At 40.0% G+C, this 19,855-nt stretch overlaps 1 protein-coding gene across 1 annotated transcript in view; it reads left to right on the forward strand.

Annotated features, from left to right (window-relative positions):
* The window catches only part of LOC116314706 (transmembrane protein 266-like), a 47,551-nt gene that overhangs the window by 3,633 nt on the left and 24,063 nt on the right, over positions 1-19,855 (forward strand). The window contains exon 3 of the mRNA XM_031732811.2: positions 9,814-10,005. Within this exon, the coding sequence (XP_031588671.1) occupies positions 9,814-10,005 (192 nt within the window). The remainder of the gene's footprint in view (positions 1-9,813; positions 10,006-19,855) is intronic.

Raw genomic sequence — 19,855 nt, forward strand, 5'->3', positions numbered from 1 at the left:
CTGTAGAAATTAAAATAATCTATTATTGGATACTGACACAGTGTAAAAAGGTCCATGGACCTCTCCATTATGAAGGAGACATCTGCTGTCTTAGTCCTGCCCCACAAGGGTCTCTGTGTCTCCCGTGTCTTCTGCTGCTTGTATCTGTAAAGGTCAGATAAGAGACTGGTCACAGCAGGGCCAGAACAGTCCATTGTGCAGTCTTCCAATTCATCATAGGTTAATCTGCAATATTATTAATGAGCTAATGTGCCTGGCAGACTTCATTAATATCCACTGGCATGAAATTATGCAAGTTTTTCTGGAAGTTGAATTGGGTTTTCTAGGAAATTACCCAAGGCAGTTTGTAAATTCTGCAGAAGTGACAGGTACTACAAGCTCGACGTTTTGTTAAACACCAAGATTTGTCAGCAAAGTTGCTGCTTTGAAAAGACTGGTGGCTGCTGGCATTGTTGTTTTGGAAAGGGTTGATGGATGCCAGAGTCATAAATTCTGTCTTTCTTTTTCCTTATGCGTATTACTTTGTCTGTGAGTCAACATTAAAAATCATCATTAGACTTTTGCTGTCTTGGAAGCAAAAGCCTATATTCTGTTGTATTTAGTATGGAATATATTTTATGTAGACATATATATGGTTCAAGTATTGTGTCTTACTACAGGATATAACTTGTGAAACACTCTACAGCTGGCTGTTCCAGACTCATGTGAGATGATGAGTCTGTAACACTAATACACAATGATGCCCAGCTTCTCCAAAGTTCTCCACAGCAGCTGGTGAGAGCAGTGAACATCTGCTTTTTCTTCAGTGTTCTGGCCAAGTTTGGGAGTGTTTTAGATCCTCAGGCATTGGCCTCAAACAACCCAGTCTAACATGTGTGTGTTGATCTTGTAGTCCACCGAGGCCACAAACTGAGTGGAGTGTAGTTCTGTATAAAATGCGCCTGGATGTTTATATATTTTCTCTACACCCCCAGACTGTGTATTTGCAAAGCTGCCACTGGGCCTTTGGAGGTGAGGTGATAGGCAGCGTAGCACCTGTGCTTGATGTAATGTTTGCGCTGAAATGATGGCTTACAGTTTTTATGTTTCATTTTACTGATAGATGCGTATGTTTACACTGTATATCAACACAGTAAAGCACAGCAATGTTGGACATATATTTCACAAATTCCCATTTTTATGGCAACATTTTTCTCCGTACTACATACTACCTGTGCACATGACGAATCCAATAACACCACAACACTTTATCACTGCTAATGTAGCGGTGGTTTTTCAGAACAACAAGAGTAGATTGTATTTTTTATAATTCAGAGTCTGTAGTTGGACTTTGTGATTTATTGAAGTTGCAAAAAAAGTAAATGCAATTATGAAGCGAGTTTAAAGTCAAACTGATTCTAAGAAAATCACCCCCCCACCCCTGTGTAGGCTTCCATACATTTTAAAGCTTTTTTTTGCAGAGAAACCCTGAGTCCCTCAAGCCCAGTGGTGTCCCATCTTCTATAAATTGAATTGAATCTATTTATCTGTTTATTTTTCACAACTTTTATGGAAGGGAAGCTCTTGAGGAACGGGACAAAGATATTTCAACAAGAGCAATTTATCTACAGCTGCATTAGTGCTTCAGTTTATGCTTTGAGCTAAATGCTGACTTCTGCATGTTAACACAATGCTAACATGGCATCTTAGTTTGGTGTAATAATATGCTAACATTTGCTAATGAGCAAACTGAGGCTCATGAGTGAGACGCTTTCACATGTTTGAGGAACAACACTCTTCGGTGCCGCTGGCCCACAGTTACTTAACATGACCTTATGTTTTGCTCAGTGAAATCCCTTGGGCAGCTTTTGTCACATAATGACCTTTCATACCTGGCCCACAACACCACAATCCACTATTTAATTTTATCTGCCACCCTCAGGGAGACCTGCTCCCCTGAATATCACTCCTTTCCTGTGGGTACTCTTCTGCAGTTTGCAGTCTTGTTAGTCTTTCCATGAAATAATTTCAGAATTTTGCAATTGCCCCTTTCTGTTAGATAAGAGCATCATGGGTATCTGGAAAGGTCAGTATTTGTATTAAAGACAGCAGAAATGTTTTTATTTTTTGCACTTGGATAGAAACAAAGGTATGTTTGCCTTTTAGGTTTTCGGGTTCATTGGATTTCATGTTAATACACTGAAGACATTACCATCTTTAATATTAAACAATTATAATAAAGCTGCAGCAAAGCGACATTTTACGCAAGAAGATAAATAAATTCTTTATGAAATATGTGTAATTATTAAAGCTGTTAAAGTCTATGATGTAAACTAAATTGGTCCACTTTTTCATTCTTAAAGTCCAGATAAATATAATAAAATGGGCATACACTATAATAGATGACATGTACAGGAAGGTTTCACAGAGTGAAGCAGGAAAAACTAAGATGAAAAGATTTCTCAAAAAAAATCTTAAAATTCACGATAAAACCTTTTCCCTTAGATATGAAAATTGCTGAACATTGTGGAAATCCATAGCCTGGGTCAGCACCTTTTCCTGATATCTTGACTGCCAGCCAGGCAGAGCACCAGACACATGGGCCGCTAGGCTCTGGACAGCTTGTGTCTGTCATGAGTAGTTATGTGTATGGTCCTGATTGTTTGGGAAAACAGCCAAACCTGCTGCTGTACTGTGGATGAGAAGTGGTATGGATGAGATGTTGTTTGCAAGAGAAGAGTGGAGAAAACAGCCAATCAGACCTACACACTACGGTATCATATCGAACATATCCAGCCTCAAAGTAAAATATGCCTGCAGGATTTTGTCACTGAGGCATATAGATACATTTTTACAGTACAACAGTGTACTCCATCTCATGTACTATAATGGAAGATCCCCCCCCCCCACAATGCATCTCATTGGGGTTTAGTGCAACACTGGCCACAGAGCAGTAACGATGATGTTGCATTACAAATGTTCTCCTTTAAAAAATTGGATATTTGTGCTTTTTTTCAACTTTTGAAAAACTTGTTTACATAAAAAAACTACTCTCCATTTTTGAAACTACTGCTTTTTGACACTTAATGGAATGTTCAGATCTTAACACATCTGCTGCTTCACAGTTATTCCTTTAAGTTGTTCATTATTTTATGTCCCTACGCGCATGTACTGTACCTTTTCTTTAGCAAAGTCATGCCATGTTATGAACAGGGCAGAAAGAGCTGTTGTCTGTTATTCATTTTTAATGATGTAATATCCATATATTTCACTCATATAAAAACATATTGCATTATTGAACATGAGTCAACAAAATAACAGAATAACCTCTGGTCCATATATTCATAACTATAAAGAATAAATATCGTCAAAGTAATGCAAGGCCCTCTTGCCAAGGGAAATCATCCCTTCAAATTGGGATGAGGACAGCTGCTTTGAGACTAGACGGCAATAACACTTCTTGAAAGTGAAGCCTTTTAATAATGAAAAACCAAAGACACTGTTCTCAGAAACTCTCAGAAACTCTGGTAATCTTTATTTATTTATTTTTATTAAAGAAGGCTTCACCATTATTTATATCAATATCAACATAAACATATGTCTGTGCATTATTCTGGTGGCTATTAGCTCCTGGTTGTAACTTCTCATCAGTCAAACAAACTTCTTCTGCTTGAACAGCTGCTTGGAAAATTCATCTGGACTTGTGGTTGTGGTTTACTGACTTCCTGCCTACATCAAAAGAATTTGGCAAAAGTTTTTGCTCTTTGTTCTCTCCTCTAATTTGGTTTGATTAAATGAAAAAAAAAAAGGACATTCAAAAATTCACTTATTCCTTAAGTAATTTATATTCAGGCCTTGTGGAAAAAACACATCATGATCTATTCCGAGTGTCTATTTCTGTTTTTCCCAGAACCTCTGTTTACACAGACAAAGCGTTTTGTGGTCATTGATCACATCCCCCGTAAATAATCTTTGTAGAATACACCTCTTGATGAGAAATGTAACTCATTCAACTTCTTCTGTGTGAGCGGTTGAGTTTCCAAACTTTCTCGTTACTCTCTTGTTACATTTATGTGTCAAAAAACACTTGAGTTTGTTGCGTTTTCATGTTACAGTTACATAATTTAAGAAGCAACAAACTGATAACAACTTGGTGTAGCACTGTAAACCAGTTGGATTTGTCTTGGTGATACAAATATAACACTATTTTTATAAATCAGAAAGTGGGTTTGGGCATTACATCTGTATACCTCTTAGTATATAGAAAATGTATATGTCTTCACCAAGCCTTATAGAAAAGAGCTATTGTTTAAAACTACATTAAAGTAGTTCTCTAATAATTATCTTTGGTGTATTATGCTAGCATTGATTAATGATGGTGTTGGTCTTATGCAGATATGCGGAAGGCCCTAAAGAATGCTGATAAGCTGCTAACTCGACAGCCAGAGATTTATTACCAACTACCCATGTATGCTTATCCATGGGGAAACAAGTGGACAGATTTGTTCTTTTGCAGACTTATCAAGTTCATTTCTTGCAGTTCCTTCTTTCCCCCCTACACATGAAGTAGAACTTCAAATACAGGAAATGGATTGAAAAGTTGATTTTGAGCATGGTTTTCTCAGTTCTGGCCTGGGTGCTGAATGGCAGTTTAGAGAGAACTACTTTTGGCTGCTGCCCTCTCACAAGGGGTCGCCACAGCAGCCTCATGTTAGATTTGGCAAATTTTTTATGCCAGATTTCTTTCTCTGATGCAATCCTAAAGTGATTTGCAGATCCTCCTGGAATCGAACCAAAGACCTTTTGCTTGTTTGTCAAATATGTAAACCACTACACTATGGAGCCACTAAGTCACATAACACAGAGAGGCAGAAAAAATGCATCAGTCACTTTTAGTTAGTGTTTGTAATGTTCCTGTTTATACAATGGTGGTTTACGTTGGCAGGTGTAATTGTTGTGCTACATTGTGGTTTTTCAGCCTTTAGTGGGGTGGCTGTTTTTTTTCTGACTCCAGCTGTATTTGTGTATGTTGGCACTGTTGAGTCTGCAATGATGGCGTGAACAGAAGTGTTAAAACTGAAGAGACATGATCCGTTGGTTTGATTCTGTGCTGTTATAATATGACATGACTGTTGAATGAATTAAATACACAGTGGTGGAGCCTTTCCTTGTCGTGCTTGCAGGCCACACAACATGTTACCAGAGACTGCCACTGAGAACCCAGGCTTAGAAAGATGCAAGAAATTTTCAAGTTTTCTTCTGAGAAGCTTTAATGTATGATCTGACTAAAAATACACTTAATAAAAGCCACGGATTATGTTAAAAAAGGGAGCAGGACATTTGAATTAAGTTGTTAGCTAAATTAAGCCAGTTCACACCGCAAATCTTGAACTTTTAATTGTCAAACGTGCAATTGACAAAAACAGAGGTCAATGATGTGATAGCTTGCCTGATTAAATATTAACAGTGCTGCCAATATGATTCAGTAGTAAAAAATCTAGGTAGGAAAAAACAGACAATTAAAAAATATAAAACCATCCTCCTGCAGCTCTCCCCTCTCTGTTTTAAACCCCTCCCACCAATAAATAAAAGAATAAAATAAAGATTTGTGTTCATGCACTGTTCTCTGCTTAACCACTTTACAATCATATTATCTACTTTGTGGACTTTTTAAGTCTCTTGTACTACTTTGTAAAGTATTTTAAAAGGAACTTTGAGTCTCTAAAGCATGAAATCCGAATCCAGAGGACGAGCAGAGGTCAAGTTCCCTCACAGACCACTTGAAGATTATTGTGGCCAAGGTTATTATGATTTTATTTATCCAGTAATTTCAAAAACATGTCCCCTACCACAACTTAAAGTACTTATTTTCTACTTTAATCAGGCAGTGTTGGTGCTTTGATTAACAGTAGAGAAAATGACATGCTTTATATTTGCTATTATTCACTTTCCAAAGGGAGTTTGTTTTTGACTGGTAACATACTTCCTATCGTTAAGGTCACCGTGAGTCAGAGTGCAGATCAGATCAGCCTTGGTGGGTTTGTTGACTTCATCTTGATTCCCACAACTGGCTGCTACCCTGACACACACACACACACATACACACACACGCCCTCTAACTGCTCAGGTCACTCCTGATTGCATCAAAGGTCTTTTAGCATCGACATTATCATTGTACATTATAGTAAGGGGGTGCTGTGTGTGGTTCTAGTGTGTGTGTGTGTTGGAGGGGGGCTCCATTTATCTGCATGCATATCTGTCTGTCCTATCCATCTCCTGTTTACCTGGTCGTCCTTTCCAAAGGGTATTACCTGTTTGTCAGATTGCATGTCTCTCCTCATTTTCGTTTTAGGTCACTCTGTGCTGTCTGTCACGGCAGTTTGAATATGACTGTAACAAGAAAGAGTGTATCCTATGCAGCAAATGGCTGCTGGGAATACCCTTTGTATTCTTTCGCCACATGACCATTACCAACAATTACTTTTTTTTTGGAGTGCCTCAGCCGTGATGTAAATAGAGAGTAGGCGGAAATATCGCGCGACCATGACATATGATGGTTTATGTTTGTTAGTATCACATGCTTTTGCAACAAAATTTTGAGAATTCAGTGTCGGTGCTGTGCTTAGTGGGCGAATTTCTCATGTAGCTAACAGCTTGAGAGCCTAAAAAGATGGATGTCATTTTCCCTCAGTTTGTTCCTGCTCTGTCCTCATTTCTCTTCCTTGGTGAAATAGAGCACAGGGGCCTTTACTTTTACCACCTTGTTTCTTTTCCTCATCAACTTATCAGCTCTACATTGCCATTTCCTTTTTCACTTTGCCCTTTCTGTGGTCAGGCTTCCTTCCCCGCGTCTCCTTCCTGACCCCTTTCTCTCTACCTCTCTTCCTTTTTATCACTTTTACTTTTGTGTTGCATCTACTTCTCACTTCTGGTCCTCCTCCTGAGCCTTTTTAGTCTTCTCTCCTCATTTGTCACTTTTTCTTGTGCCTGTCTGGTTCCAGCCCTAATTGAGTTTTTTTTCTTTTAAATAACCCCTGCTTTCTTTACACTCACACCACTCCTCTATTTCCCCCTCGCCTTTCACCTTTTTTCTGACTTCCTTTGACGTTTGAAGGAGAGTGGGGATCCACTCAGCTGACAAAGAGAGAGGCAGTGACGTCACAGCAGACATGATACACCAGCATCTGCTCTGGTCTAAAAATACACACCACAGGGCACACACAGTCAGTCTGCAGCTGCACTCAGCGTTTGTTTTCACCTACACGCTCTGCTGAGATGGCCCAGCTTTTACACAACTGGGGCTTGTGGGCACGCTGGGCTACATGCTGCTGGCCTTAAACTGAACACCCAAGAAGTGTTCAGATATTAAGACTCCAGGTGGAGTCTTAATGAACCCCGTGGAGGCTACAAGGAATGTCAAATTGTCAAATTCAAAGCCCTTATTGCTCACTTAATACTGATAAAACCTGTGGCACTTAGGTATCTTAGAAAATGTTATTTTTTGGGGGGAGTTTCATTTATAATAATTGTTTATTCAGTTGTCACATCAATTGTCTGTTATTGTTGTCTGTTCAGCAATTTTGTGATAAAAACATTTATACATGTCTGTAATCCGGGTAATACAGTTTTACTGATAGACGGAGAACTGTAGCCTATGTTCAAAACAGTTGTGCATATATATGCATTTGCAGTTGTATGGTTTCAGTCATGTACCACTATAAAAAACAAAACAAAGCAAATACAAGTACAAAAGTCAGTATTCATCTCTTAGTGCCCAGCTGCTCATTACTTAAATGCTGTTCAGCTGTTTAGATTACATAGTAAGCCGGTTTGAGGACAGCCACTCAAACTTTCAGTGATCTTTTGGAGCAAGGGGCACCTGTATCTCTGCTGCTCCTTAACAGTGGAGTACATACAGGGAGTGCAGAATTATTAGGCAAGTTGTATTTTTGAGGAATAATTTTATTATTGAACAACAACCATGTTCTCAATGAACCCAAAAACTCATTAATATCAAAGCTGAATGTTTTTGGAAGTAGTTTTTAGTTTGTTTTAGTTTTAGCTATTTTAGGGGATATCTGTGTGTGCAGGTGACTATTACTGTGCATAATTATTAGGCAACTTAACAAAAACAAATATATACCCATTTCAATTATTTATTTTACCAGTGAAACCAATATAACATCTCCACATTCACAAATATACATTTCTGACATTCAAAACAAAACAAAAACAAATCAGCGACCAATATAGCCACCTTTCTTTGCAAGGACACTCAAAAGCCTGCCATCCATGGATTCTGTCAGTGTTTTGATCTGTTCACCATCAACATTGCGTGCAGCAGCAACCACAGCCTCCCAGACACTGTTCAGAGAGGTGTACTGTTTTCCTCCTTGTAAATCTCACATTTGATGATGGACCACAGGTTCTCAATGGGGTTCAGATCAGGTGAACAAGGAGGCCATGTCATTAGTTTTTTTCTTTATACCCTTTCTTGCCAGCCACGCTGTGGAGTACTTGGACGCGTGTGATGGAGCATTGTCCTGCATGAAAATCATGTTTTTCTTGAAGGATGCAGACTTCTTCCTGTACCACTGCTTGAAGAAGGTGTCTTCCAGAAACTGGCAGTAGGACTGGGAGTTGAGCTTGACTCCATCCTCAACCTGAAAAGGCCCCACAAGCTCATCTTTGATGATACCAGCCCAAACCAGTACTCCACCTCCACCTTGCTGGCGCCTGAGTCGGACTGGAGCTCTCTGCCCTTTACCAATCCAGCCACGGGCCCATCCATCTGGCCCATCAAGACTCACTCTCATTTCATCAGTCCATAAAACCTTAGAAAAATCAGTCTTGAGATATTTCTTGGCCCAGTCTTGATGTTTCAGCTTGTGTGTCTTGTTCAGTGGTGGTCGTCTTTCAGCCTTTCTTACCTTGGCCATGTCTCTGAGTATTGCACACCTTGTGCTTTTGGGCACTCCAGTGATGTTGCAGTTTGAAATATGGCCAAACTGGTGGCAAGTGGCATCTTGGCAGCTGCACGCTTGACTTTCCTCAGTTTATGGGCAGTTATTTTGCGCCTTGGTTTTTCCACACGCTTCTTGCGACCCTGTTGACTATTTTGAATGAAACGCTTGATTGTTCGATGATCACGCTTCAGAAGCTTTGCAATTTTAAGACTGCTGCATCCCTCTGCAAGATATCTTACTATTTTTGACTTTTCTGAGCCTGTCAAGTCCTTCTTTTGACCCATTTTGCCAAAGGAAAGGAAGTTGCCTATTAATTATGCACACCTGATATAGGGTGTTGATGTCATTAGACCACACCCCTTCTCATTACAGAGATGCACATCACCTAATATGCTTAATTGGTAGTAGGCTTTCGAGCCTATACAGCTTGGAGTAAGACAACATGCATGAAGAGGATGATGTGGACAAAATACTCATTTGCCTAATAATTCTGCACTCCCTGTAGTGTAGTCATTCTTTGGTGTTGAGTGGGTGTTACACCTCCCCAACCCTATGTTTATTCCCTAAGGCCATTACAGTAAAAAAGAATGTTTTCCTTGTGAAGCTGCTGGGCAGCATAATAATAATAATTCTTATTATTATTTTAATTGCACCACTTTTTTGATACATATATAGTTCTTCAACAAACTTGCCTATTTTCTCTGTAAATTTTTCTATGCCATCAATGATAAAATGATGAGTTTGATAAAGTGTGTCTGAAAAATGTGATCATTTCTCAAATAATGCTTGTCTTTTTCTGTTTTTCTCCACTGCGTGCTTGTCTGTGTGCATGTCATTTGTCTGTTTGTTGTTGCTGGCATGTAACTAGCGAAGTGGAGCAGGCAGGTCTGTCAGATTTGGAGATCATCTCCCAGCCGGTGGAGGATGAGAACCAGTGCTTGGCTCCTCCGGTCCAGCTGGTGAGTTTTGGCTACAGAGATCTGCCCCTTGCAGCTCTGGACCTCTCCCTGGCTGGCTCACAGCTGCTCTCCAATGCAGATGAAGATGAAAACAGGGAAGGGTGAGTGAAACTTGTGTTTTATATGTATGTACAGGGAGTGCAGAATTATTAGGCAAGTTGTATTTTTGAGGAATAATTTTATTATTGAACAACAACCATGTTCTCAATGAACCCAAAAAACTCATTAATATCAAAGCTGAATGTTTTGGAAGTAGTTTTTAGTTTGTTTTAGTTTTAGCTATTTTAGGGGATATCTGTGTGTGCAGGTGACTATTACTGTGCATAATTATTAGGCAACTTAACAAAAACAAATATATACCCATTTCAATTATTTATTTTTACCAGTGAAACCAATATAACATCTCCACATTCACAAATATACATTTCTGACATTCAAACACAAAACAAAAACAAATCAGCGACCAATATAGCCACCTTTCTTTGCAAGGACACTCAAAAGCCTGCCATCCATGGATTCTGTCAGTGTTTTCATCTGTTCACCATCAACATTGCGTGCAGCAGCAACCACAGCCTCCCAGACACTGTTCAGAGAGGTGTACTGTTTTCCCTCCTTGTAAATCTCACATTTGATGATGGACCACAGGTTCTCAATGGGGTTCAGATCAGGTGAACAAGGAGGCCATGTCATTAGTTTTTCTTCTTTTATACCCTTTCTTGCCAGCCACACTGTGGAGTACTTGGACGCTGCGTGTGATGGAGCATTGTCCTGCATGAAAATCATGTTTTTCTTGAAGGATGCAGACTTCTTCCTGTACCACTGCTTGAAGAAGGTGTCTTCCAGAAACTGGCAGTAGGACTGGGAGTTGAGCTTGACTCCATCCTCAACCCGAAAAGGCCCCACAAGCTCATCTTTGATGATACCAGCCCAAACCAGTACTCCACCTCCACCTTGCTGGCGCCTGAGTCGGACTGGAGCTCTCTGCCCTTACCAATCCAGCCACGGGCCCATCCATCTGGCCCATCAAGACTCACTCTCATTTCATCAGTCCATAAAACCTTAGAAAAATCAGTCTTGAGATATTTCTTGGCCCAGTCTTGACATTTCAGCTTGTGTGTCTTGTTCAGTGGTGGTCGTCTTTCAGCCTTTCTTACCTTGGCCATGTCTCTGAGTATTGCACACCTTGTGCTTTTGGGCACCCAGTGATGTTGCAGCTCTGAAATATGGCCAAACTGGTGGCAAGTGGCATCTTGGCAGCTGCACGCTTGACTTTTCTCAGTTCATGGGCAGTTATTTTGCGCCTTGGTTTTTCCACACGCTTCTTGCCACCCTGTTGACTATTTTGAATGAAACGCTTGATTGTTCGATGATCACGCTTCAGAAGCTTTGCAATTTTAAGACTGCTGCATCCCTCTGCAAGATATCTCACTATTTTTGACTTTTCTGAGCCTGTCAAGTCCTTCTTTTGACCCATTTTGCCAAAGGAAAGGAAGTTGCCTAATAATTATGCACACCTGATATAGGGTGTTGATGTCATTAGACCACACCCCTTCTCATTACAGAGATGCACATCACCTAATATGCTTAATTGGTAGTAGGCTTTCGAGCCTATACAGCTTGGAGTAAGACAACATGCATGAAGAGGATGATGTGGACAAAATACTCATTTGCCTAATAATTCTGCACTCCCTGTATGTAAGATTTGTTTCTCTAAACTCTGTGCTGCCCTATAAAAAACTGCATAAAACATTATTACTTCTATTGGAATTAAGAGGGTAAGTATCAATGAGGTACTGCTAATCAAATGTGCTTGATTAACTGATTATCAGCAATTGTGTCCACCTCTGTGAAAGCAAGAGTTTGGGCAGTTTGCTAGTTGAGAGCAGCAGGTGTGTGTTAACACAATGCAAATTAAAAAAAATCACCAGTAAACTTTAAGAAGCATGATAGTAAATTAAGAAAAAAGACTGAACAAGTGTAGCTTGTTTGGATGGGTTTCCAGGAGGAAGCCTCTTCTCTCTAAAAAAAACATGGCAGCACATCTTGGGTCTGTAAAGATGCATCTGAACAAACCACAAGACTTCTGGAACAATGTCCTTTGGACAGATGCGACCAAAGTGAAAATGTTTGGCCGTAATGCATAAACATGAATCAGTTTTGGTGAAAATCAAACACAGCATATCAACACAAATACGTCATACCTCAAGAACAGTGGTACAGGGGAGATGATTTGGGTTTTCTTTGCAGCCTCAGGACCTGGGCACCTTGCAGTCACTGAGTCAGCCGTGAACTCCTCTGTTTACCAAAGTATTCTTGAGTCAAATGTGAGGCCATCTGTCTGACAGCTAAAGTCTGGCCTAAATTGGGTCATGCAATGATAATGGCTGAAACAGAACAGAATCAAGGCATTGCAATGGCCCACTGAAAGTCCAGACCTCCACTTATTTGAGGTCTAGACTGCTGTGGTCGTGCTGTGGTGGGACCCTAAGGGATCTGAGCACAAACTAATGTCCACAAACTGAAGCAATGTTCTAAAGAAGAGTCATACAGAAAACCATTACTTCACATTATTGCTGCTAAATGTGGTTCTAAAAGCTACTGAATCATGTGGTATCCTTTTTCACAGCACTGCATACCTCATACCTCAGTCCCAGTTCTTCTATACTGTTTAGGTACAGAAAGTAGGTACAGTGATGTATTATCATATTTTGCAGTCCTATATTAATATGCACTTACGCTGTTATATATTTTCATTTCATGTGTACTGTACATGTATGCACATGTCTATATCTTATATTTAGAGGGATGCAACCTTGCAGTGTTAAGACGATTAACACAGGCATTGTGGAACAGGCGCTTAAAGCTGCTGTCTGCGTTTATCGCAGCTAACAATGTACATTTTAAGTTTACATAAAACAGCAGCCACCGTTTGTAGACTTACACCCCCCCCCACACACACATGCACACGCCCCATCACACTTGCATAAATGCCACATAGTATGCAAGATTATCATCCATCATGTGTTAAGTCTCCCTCCCCAAGTCCTTGACTTGCTGTCCCCGTTGCTCAGTATTACGTCCATTTATCATTAAGTGACAACCTCTGGGTTGTCCTGCATCCATAAGTTAACTGAGATCAATTCATCATTTCAGGCTAAATATCTGTCCTCCTCGCCTGCCGGCTGACAATAGGAGCCTTTATTGTAAGTGACATTTTACAGTGCATGAGCCAGAAGCCGATAGTATCACACACTTAATTTCTTTTACTGTCTAACTATACATGCTGTCACGTTTAATTACTTTATTGAGTCCCACGCAGTTGATCAGAAGTTGGCAGTTAAAGGTTGTACGCCACCACGCTTCCAAGTTTTCCTTAGTCTTTGATGTTTAAATAATTTAGATCCTGAAAATGATCAAAGGCTGTTCCATAATGATTTGTGCTTTGTATCCATATTATACAGTAACTAGTCATTATTACCTTGTGTTTTTTTTCTTTTATTCATACTTTTCCCTATGACTTGGAATTCTGGACTTTTCCATCATTCTCAGGTAAACTTTACGAAAATGGGACTCAAGTTTAATCAGAATCAGAATACTTCAAGGAAATCATGTGGCTACAGTTGCTCCATGACAAAGTACTAGAAGTAGCACTTTGTGGTAGTAGTACTAGTGCTACTTTATTATAAAGTACTAGAGTGTAAAATGTTAAACCTATCTCAGTTACTATGAGTGAGACAATAATTCTGTCTCAGTAATTGTGTGATACTTACGAACTGCTGATCACAGTCCTTGTTGTTTTATCCTTTCACATGACTGTGCAAATTTTAGGTTTGACATATGGATATGAGGTCAGATCACAGCTGTCTTTGAGATTAGTCACAACATTAACAACCTTTTTTTTCACCGTGCAAAATCTGCCCACTGTCCAGTCTTTGCATTCTGTCCAGCAACTGTGACTCAAACCTGGCTCTTAGTGTGAGATCTCACTAGGATGCACATAAACACCATAAGCTGTACTACAGGATCCAAAACATGCGCACATACACAAACACACACAACATATCCATACATGCTGCCTCATCCAAGTACTCCGTTTGACACCAAATCAGGTCTCACTCCATTGGTTCGCTTCAGTTAGCCTCTCATGGCCAGAAACAGATGGATTTCACAGACGCACCGTGCTGACAATCACACTGCGCCAGTATTACAACCAGTACAGTCCTTGTGTGTCCTATTCCAGATCAGGGTCACTGGTACCATGCGTTTCCTTCCCTATACATAATGGATAGATGTTTCGGAGTTTGTTGTGAATATACTGTGACACCACCAGCTCAGTGTCTGGATTTGATGTTGTTAGGAAACACTTTAGTATACAGAGATGAATTATGAATGCAGCATTTCCTATTGTAGCTCAACCTGTGACATATACCTGGAAGGTATTTCTTAAACCAAGAGTTATCCGGTAACTGGGTCACGTCCCTGCCGTTGTAATCACAAAAATGAGAACACCAATCTTTCCAAATGAGCTTGGGTTTGAGGGCATGAGACTAAATTTCTCCTTCTGGTCCAGATGCTGAAAAACTTTAAGAAGCCCTGCTGTAAGAGGCTAGAACAAGAGATTTAGCAGACACCGTTTTGAAGGTTATTTTACCAGTGGGCTCAATTTACTCAAAACGCGCTTAGCGTGATGGGGTCACTATTTCATATTCAAGCCATTAGTGTAAAATGTCTGCCTGTAAAAACGCTGCCAGTGGGAGTTGTAAAAGTCATCATTCTTTCTTTTAGCTTTAATGAAATTCCATTTAAATCCACCAGGCATGAGCTTCAGTAACGTGTACTTTGCATCTTCTCTAAACCTTAAACGATGCACTAATCCTTTAAATTAATCACTGTTACTGGTCCTTGTCTTTGGCCTTTGGTTTGCCCGGTTTGTTAGGATGTTCCCATATCTCCTCCTTTGTGGCGAGTGAGCAGAAATGTCAAAAACCTTTGCTGTTTATAGGTCTCGTGTCAGATCACAGTTTTTTCTAAACTATGAGATTTTGAGATTTAACAAAAGCCCTCTGAAGTAGTCATAGGCAAGCGCTGGATGTGAAAATCGTAAAATATTTAAAAAACAAAGCACCTACTGACATTAAGGCCATTAGAAAATGCAAGATGTTGCAAGTGTGTCCAAATGAACGCGTCACTCAGCCTGACGCCCTCCAAGACCCGAATCTATTTTATTCTGTGGGTTTCAGCACCGCTGGGCTTTCGGTGATTACGCCTGTGCCTCCGTCTCCTCATTACCGTATCGATCTACCTTTCAAAGAGACAGCAGCCATTAGCCCTCCTTAAATGACATTCACAAACATCACGCCCCGTGCCCCATCATCATGTTTTACTATATTCTCCTGCGGCAGTGGGCAGCTTTCTTAAATCAGCGCTTTCACATCACCTCCCAGTGAGTTGACTTTGTTGGGTCGTAACAGTGTGTACGCACCATCCCGCCCGTATCTGTCTTCGCCTTCAGAATGCAAATGGGAAACACTGGAGTGCATCTACCAGAGTGACTGATGGCTAAACTCACCTTTAGGGAAATGGGGCAGGGGAAATGAACCTTTCTTATGGGCGTGAGGAATGATGAAGTGAAGTTGAGAGGAGGCAAGACAGCGGCAGTGCGATGGCAATCCACAGTCATCAAAATGAAAATGTATGTCGGAGAGAAATCTGTTGGCTGCTTCGCTGACTTTACCTGGGAAAGTCGATTGCCACCGACACCACACCCCCGCAGACCCCGCCACTTTCAGTCTGCATTAGATGGCTCATTGGCTTTCTGAGAGTGAAAGAGCGTCATGAAGAAAACCGTGCATGGGAAATGTTTAGGCATGCTCTGTAGCGATGTTTGGCAAAACGAGAGTGCGCGCCCATGAAAGTGAGAATGTCACAAGCATGGTAGAGGTGTTTCATCAACAAGGTGATGGTTCATTGGATGAGGGGCTGAAGTTATTTTCAGTGGCAGTTTGGGAATGTGTCGCTGTCAGCTAAACTTTTCTCATCTACTCATTCCAGAAAGAAAGTGGGTGTAAATGAAAAATATGCAAATTCAAAACAGATATGTTTTCTCTTTAAAGACACGGTTTACAGTAAATTTAATGTACCAGCTTGCAGCATATTTTAAAGTTATTGAACTAATCACTTTTGTTGATGAGATCCTGAAATGAAAATCTGCATGAAAAATAAATCACATATTTATATGTTGGGAGTGGAAGACAAGGCACAAGCTGTTTTTCTTTTTTCCTCTCACAGATTTACAGATTAATTGCAAAATGAAAAGCGGTTTGTGTTATTATGGTTTGCCAATACTATAAAGATGCAGCGTGTTTCATAGCAGGATGCAAGCAGAGGGGATTAATCAAGAGAAAAGGCTCCTGTGTCAAGCTGCCACTGTGTGATGAAGCACCTACTGTCAGGCATGTTCGCATATCATAGCCTTTAGCATTGTGAAGGTGGAGCTGACCTTACTGCTATCTCTCTCGTATAGTGTGCTGCCCTCACTTCACACAGTGGGAAAGTAGTCACTCACAGATCGCCCCTCACTTATTTACTTTTCCTCTCTCTTCCACACACACACACACACACACACACACACACACACACACACACACACACACACACACACACACACACACACACATATATATATGTATATGCGTGCATGAGCAGAAGGAGAGTACGTAGAGGATATATAGACTGAGAACAGAAAGGAAACAAGGCCAGGCCTGAAAAGCTTTCTCACTGCATTGCGTAGTGGTTGTTATCTAACCCTCTGTAATCATGGTTCACTTCATATTCCAGTTTATACTGGGCTGTCACACCTCATCAGGAACAATAGTGCTCCTTCATTGATGCTTCTGCACATTTAGATAGGCTCTTCTTTCTCTCTCTTTCACCACCTTTTTACATATTTCCATTGTTTCCCTGTATTCTTGCTTCTTCTCTTATTCCCTCAGCTTCTTGCTTCTTTTCACATTCACCGTCTCATCTTTTTCTGCCTAATTTCACACAAAGTACATCTTCCCATACTGAATACCAATCTCGACTGTAACTAGACTTAATGCCAAAAAAACCCCTCACTTTTTTTGCATTGCTGTACCACCAGTACAGAAGCCCGTTCACAATCCTGCAGGAACATCCAGGATTGTCATTCGGTGGTGATGGTGAAGAAAGGTGGACAGGTTGGAGATTTCCACCACCAGCTTTCTGTACTGTTGCCTAACAGAATGTTCCTATCAGGAGAGAAGTGGGCGACATTGTGGGAGGTGGTTGTTCTAGCTAGCATCAGGGGGCAGTTGCAGTGTTAGCAGTTTTGGAGCCATGGTAAGTGGAGTGTAGTTATTATTAGAGTTGGGCCCATCCATCTTCCTGTCTAGGAAAAATGCTGGGAGGACCAAGGTGGCGTGGGCTTGTGTTCAGCACTTTCATGGCCGCCCACTCTCCCCATAGTCATCAAGCTGCTTTTGTTTGTTTGCTCACTTTTTTTTTTATAGGTTGAAGGGTTCTTTTGGTGCATTTCAGCTTGTATTTGTGTTGGCTGCTGCTAGTGTGCGACTTTATCGGAAAAACATTATTGGGCGTAACAAAGAACGACAGAGAAGAAGATCTGCAGGTCAGGGCCTTAATCAAAGGCTCCGTTTTTGGTTTAAACTGAACATAAAACAGTGACTGATGATGACTATATAAATGGTAAAAGTTATTCCAGCTCTTCTTAATAAAATTACATATTTTTTTTTAAAGATTTCCAGCTTTATTGCATTTCCTTAAAAAGTCTCTTGTTTTAAACTTGAAAAACACATTTTGAGCCAAATGGACTATCCCTATAATCAGCCAGACAGAAAGTAGACCAGCTTTTTGTAAGCCAACTGCTTGATAAAGCCTATCGTGATTATTATAATTCTATGTACGGTGCAAACATTATATATAATAAAATTTAACCTTCAACTAAAATAAAAAATTTGCAGCACCTGCTCAGCCTGCTCTGCTCCTGAACTTATATCACTTCCAGCCTCCGAGGTCTGATGTGCACATAAAAAGGTATGAAAAGCTGGTCATGCTATGGGGTATGATGCTGACATTGTGCTAAGGGATAAGGGGAACTAGCTGATCTTATTATTGTCTGAGCTCAAGGGATCTAGATAAAAAGTGCAGTGTAAAATTATATTAAAATTCAAGTTGCCAGACCAGTCCAGCCCTTGCTCCTGGACTGCAATTACAAGTGCACACCTGAGCAGTGGAATGATGTCACCTCTCATCGTTGTGATGGGCGTATGGTTGCCAGACATGGAGACAGAAGCATATGTTGCTGATACGGCTGGTCCAAATGTGCAAGGAGTCCAGGGTTAGGTACCAACACCAGATGGTTCATCTAAATCTGTAGTGAGCAAGGGTGGGGGGGAGGAAAAAAACAAGGACTCCTACCCTTTACCGCCCAACAGCTTTAGGCCAGGGTTCCAAATGTTCTATTTTGGAAATAACTACTGGCCCATTTGCAAGTCTTAGAAAGTGGTTGATGAAGGAAAATAAACAGTTCCCTCTTTACACAATCACAACCAACTCTGGAGTGATTTTGTGGTCAAATTGGTTCTGAAATTAGACTTTTTTTTAAACATGGGCATAAACTAAACTGTTACTGTTTTGAATAGTAGGACTTTTAAAGATTTCCACATTTCTTGTTAAAACATCTCAGAGCAATCTATGATTTCATGAAAATGTCAAAAAAGAAAGAAGTTCATTAACCTGAATTTGGAGGCGTGAGATCATCTGCGCTGCTAGTTAGTATTTTTGTTGATAGCACAGCATTTTTATTCTACCTGCTTTAACTTTGTTAGAAAGCAAAGATTAAATGTTCAAGTCTTACTTTTTGGAATAATGCATTCTCTGAAGGCTTTCACCCGGTCGAGCCAATTTGGCCTGATTTAATTAGAGAGAACAGGAAGTTGTCTGAGACGGCGACCAGGGAGTGACCGTCCTTCTCGTTATCTCCCAGACTTCTTAATTCCTCTGCCAATGGGACAGCTGTAGGCCTGTATAGTGTAGGAGTTCACTGTTTGCCAAATTACAATTATCCATAACTTTTGAGGAAAAATAAACATGGTAAACCTTTACTGCCAGGGATGGCCCGAAATATAAACCAAAATTTTTAGATTTTGAAACGATAACTGTATAGATGATTAATTCTGTAGTTTGCCACCCCGCCATTACTGTTCTTCCTGCAAAGCAGTTAATTTAACACTAAATCACTATGTGTAAATTATTTTATTGAAACTGGTTTTCATACAATAATTGGCCTGCACATTTACCATAAGATGCAATATTTTTGTCACAAAAAATGGTCATTTTGATACACAAAATGACCAGTTTCTAGTAGAAAGCCATGCCATATATACTACATATAACCATGTTCACATTTTCCCTTTTTAAATCTCATGTTCTGTACTTTGCTGCCGTGTCATTAGCTTTAGTAGCATTTACAGCTAAAAAAAACATTTAAAAAAATATATTTTAGCCTTTTTTAGAAAGAATAGTAAGGAAAGCTTACAGTAAATCAAAGATAAGGTGTGCTCCTACTAACCTTTGGCATATGGGTTGCCTGCTGAACCAGCTACAGTAGTAAGCTTATTTTAATCTATCTCATAATAATTAAGACACAATTGACGTCTCTTATTATGAATTTACTTTTATTTTGGTCAGTGAGAAATAGTATTGTACTGTGTATTTTTTACTCTCTACTAAAGCAGTGTTAAATGGCACATGTTAAGATCTAAAGAAACACATGGAGATTTCAGTTTCTGATGTGTATAAATATAAATATAATATAACATAAATGAATTTCCACTGTAAAGTGTAATAATATTGATCCTTAAAAGCCAATTTATTAGAGTGTTTTGCTCAACTGCATCCTAAGGTGCATGG

This window comes from Oreochromis aureus, linkage group 1 (assembly GCF_013358895.1).
Source record: "Oreochromis aureus strain Israel breed Guangdong linkage group 1, ZZ_aureus, whole genome shotgun sequence".
NCBI classification, from domain to species: domain Eukaryota; kingdom Metazoa; phylum Chordata; class Actinopteri; order Cichliformes; family Cichlidae; genus Oreochromis; species Oreochromis aureus.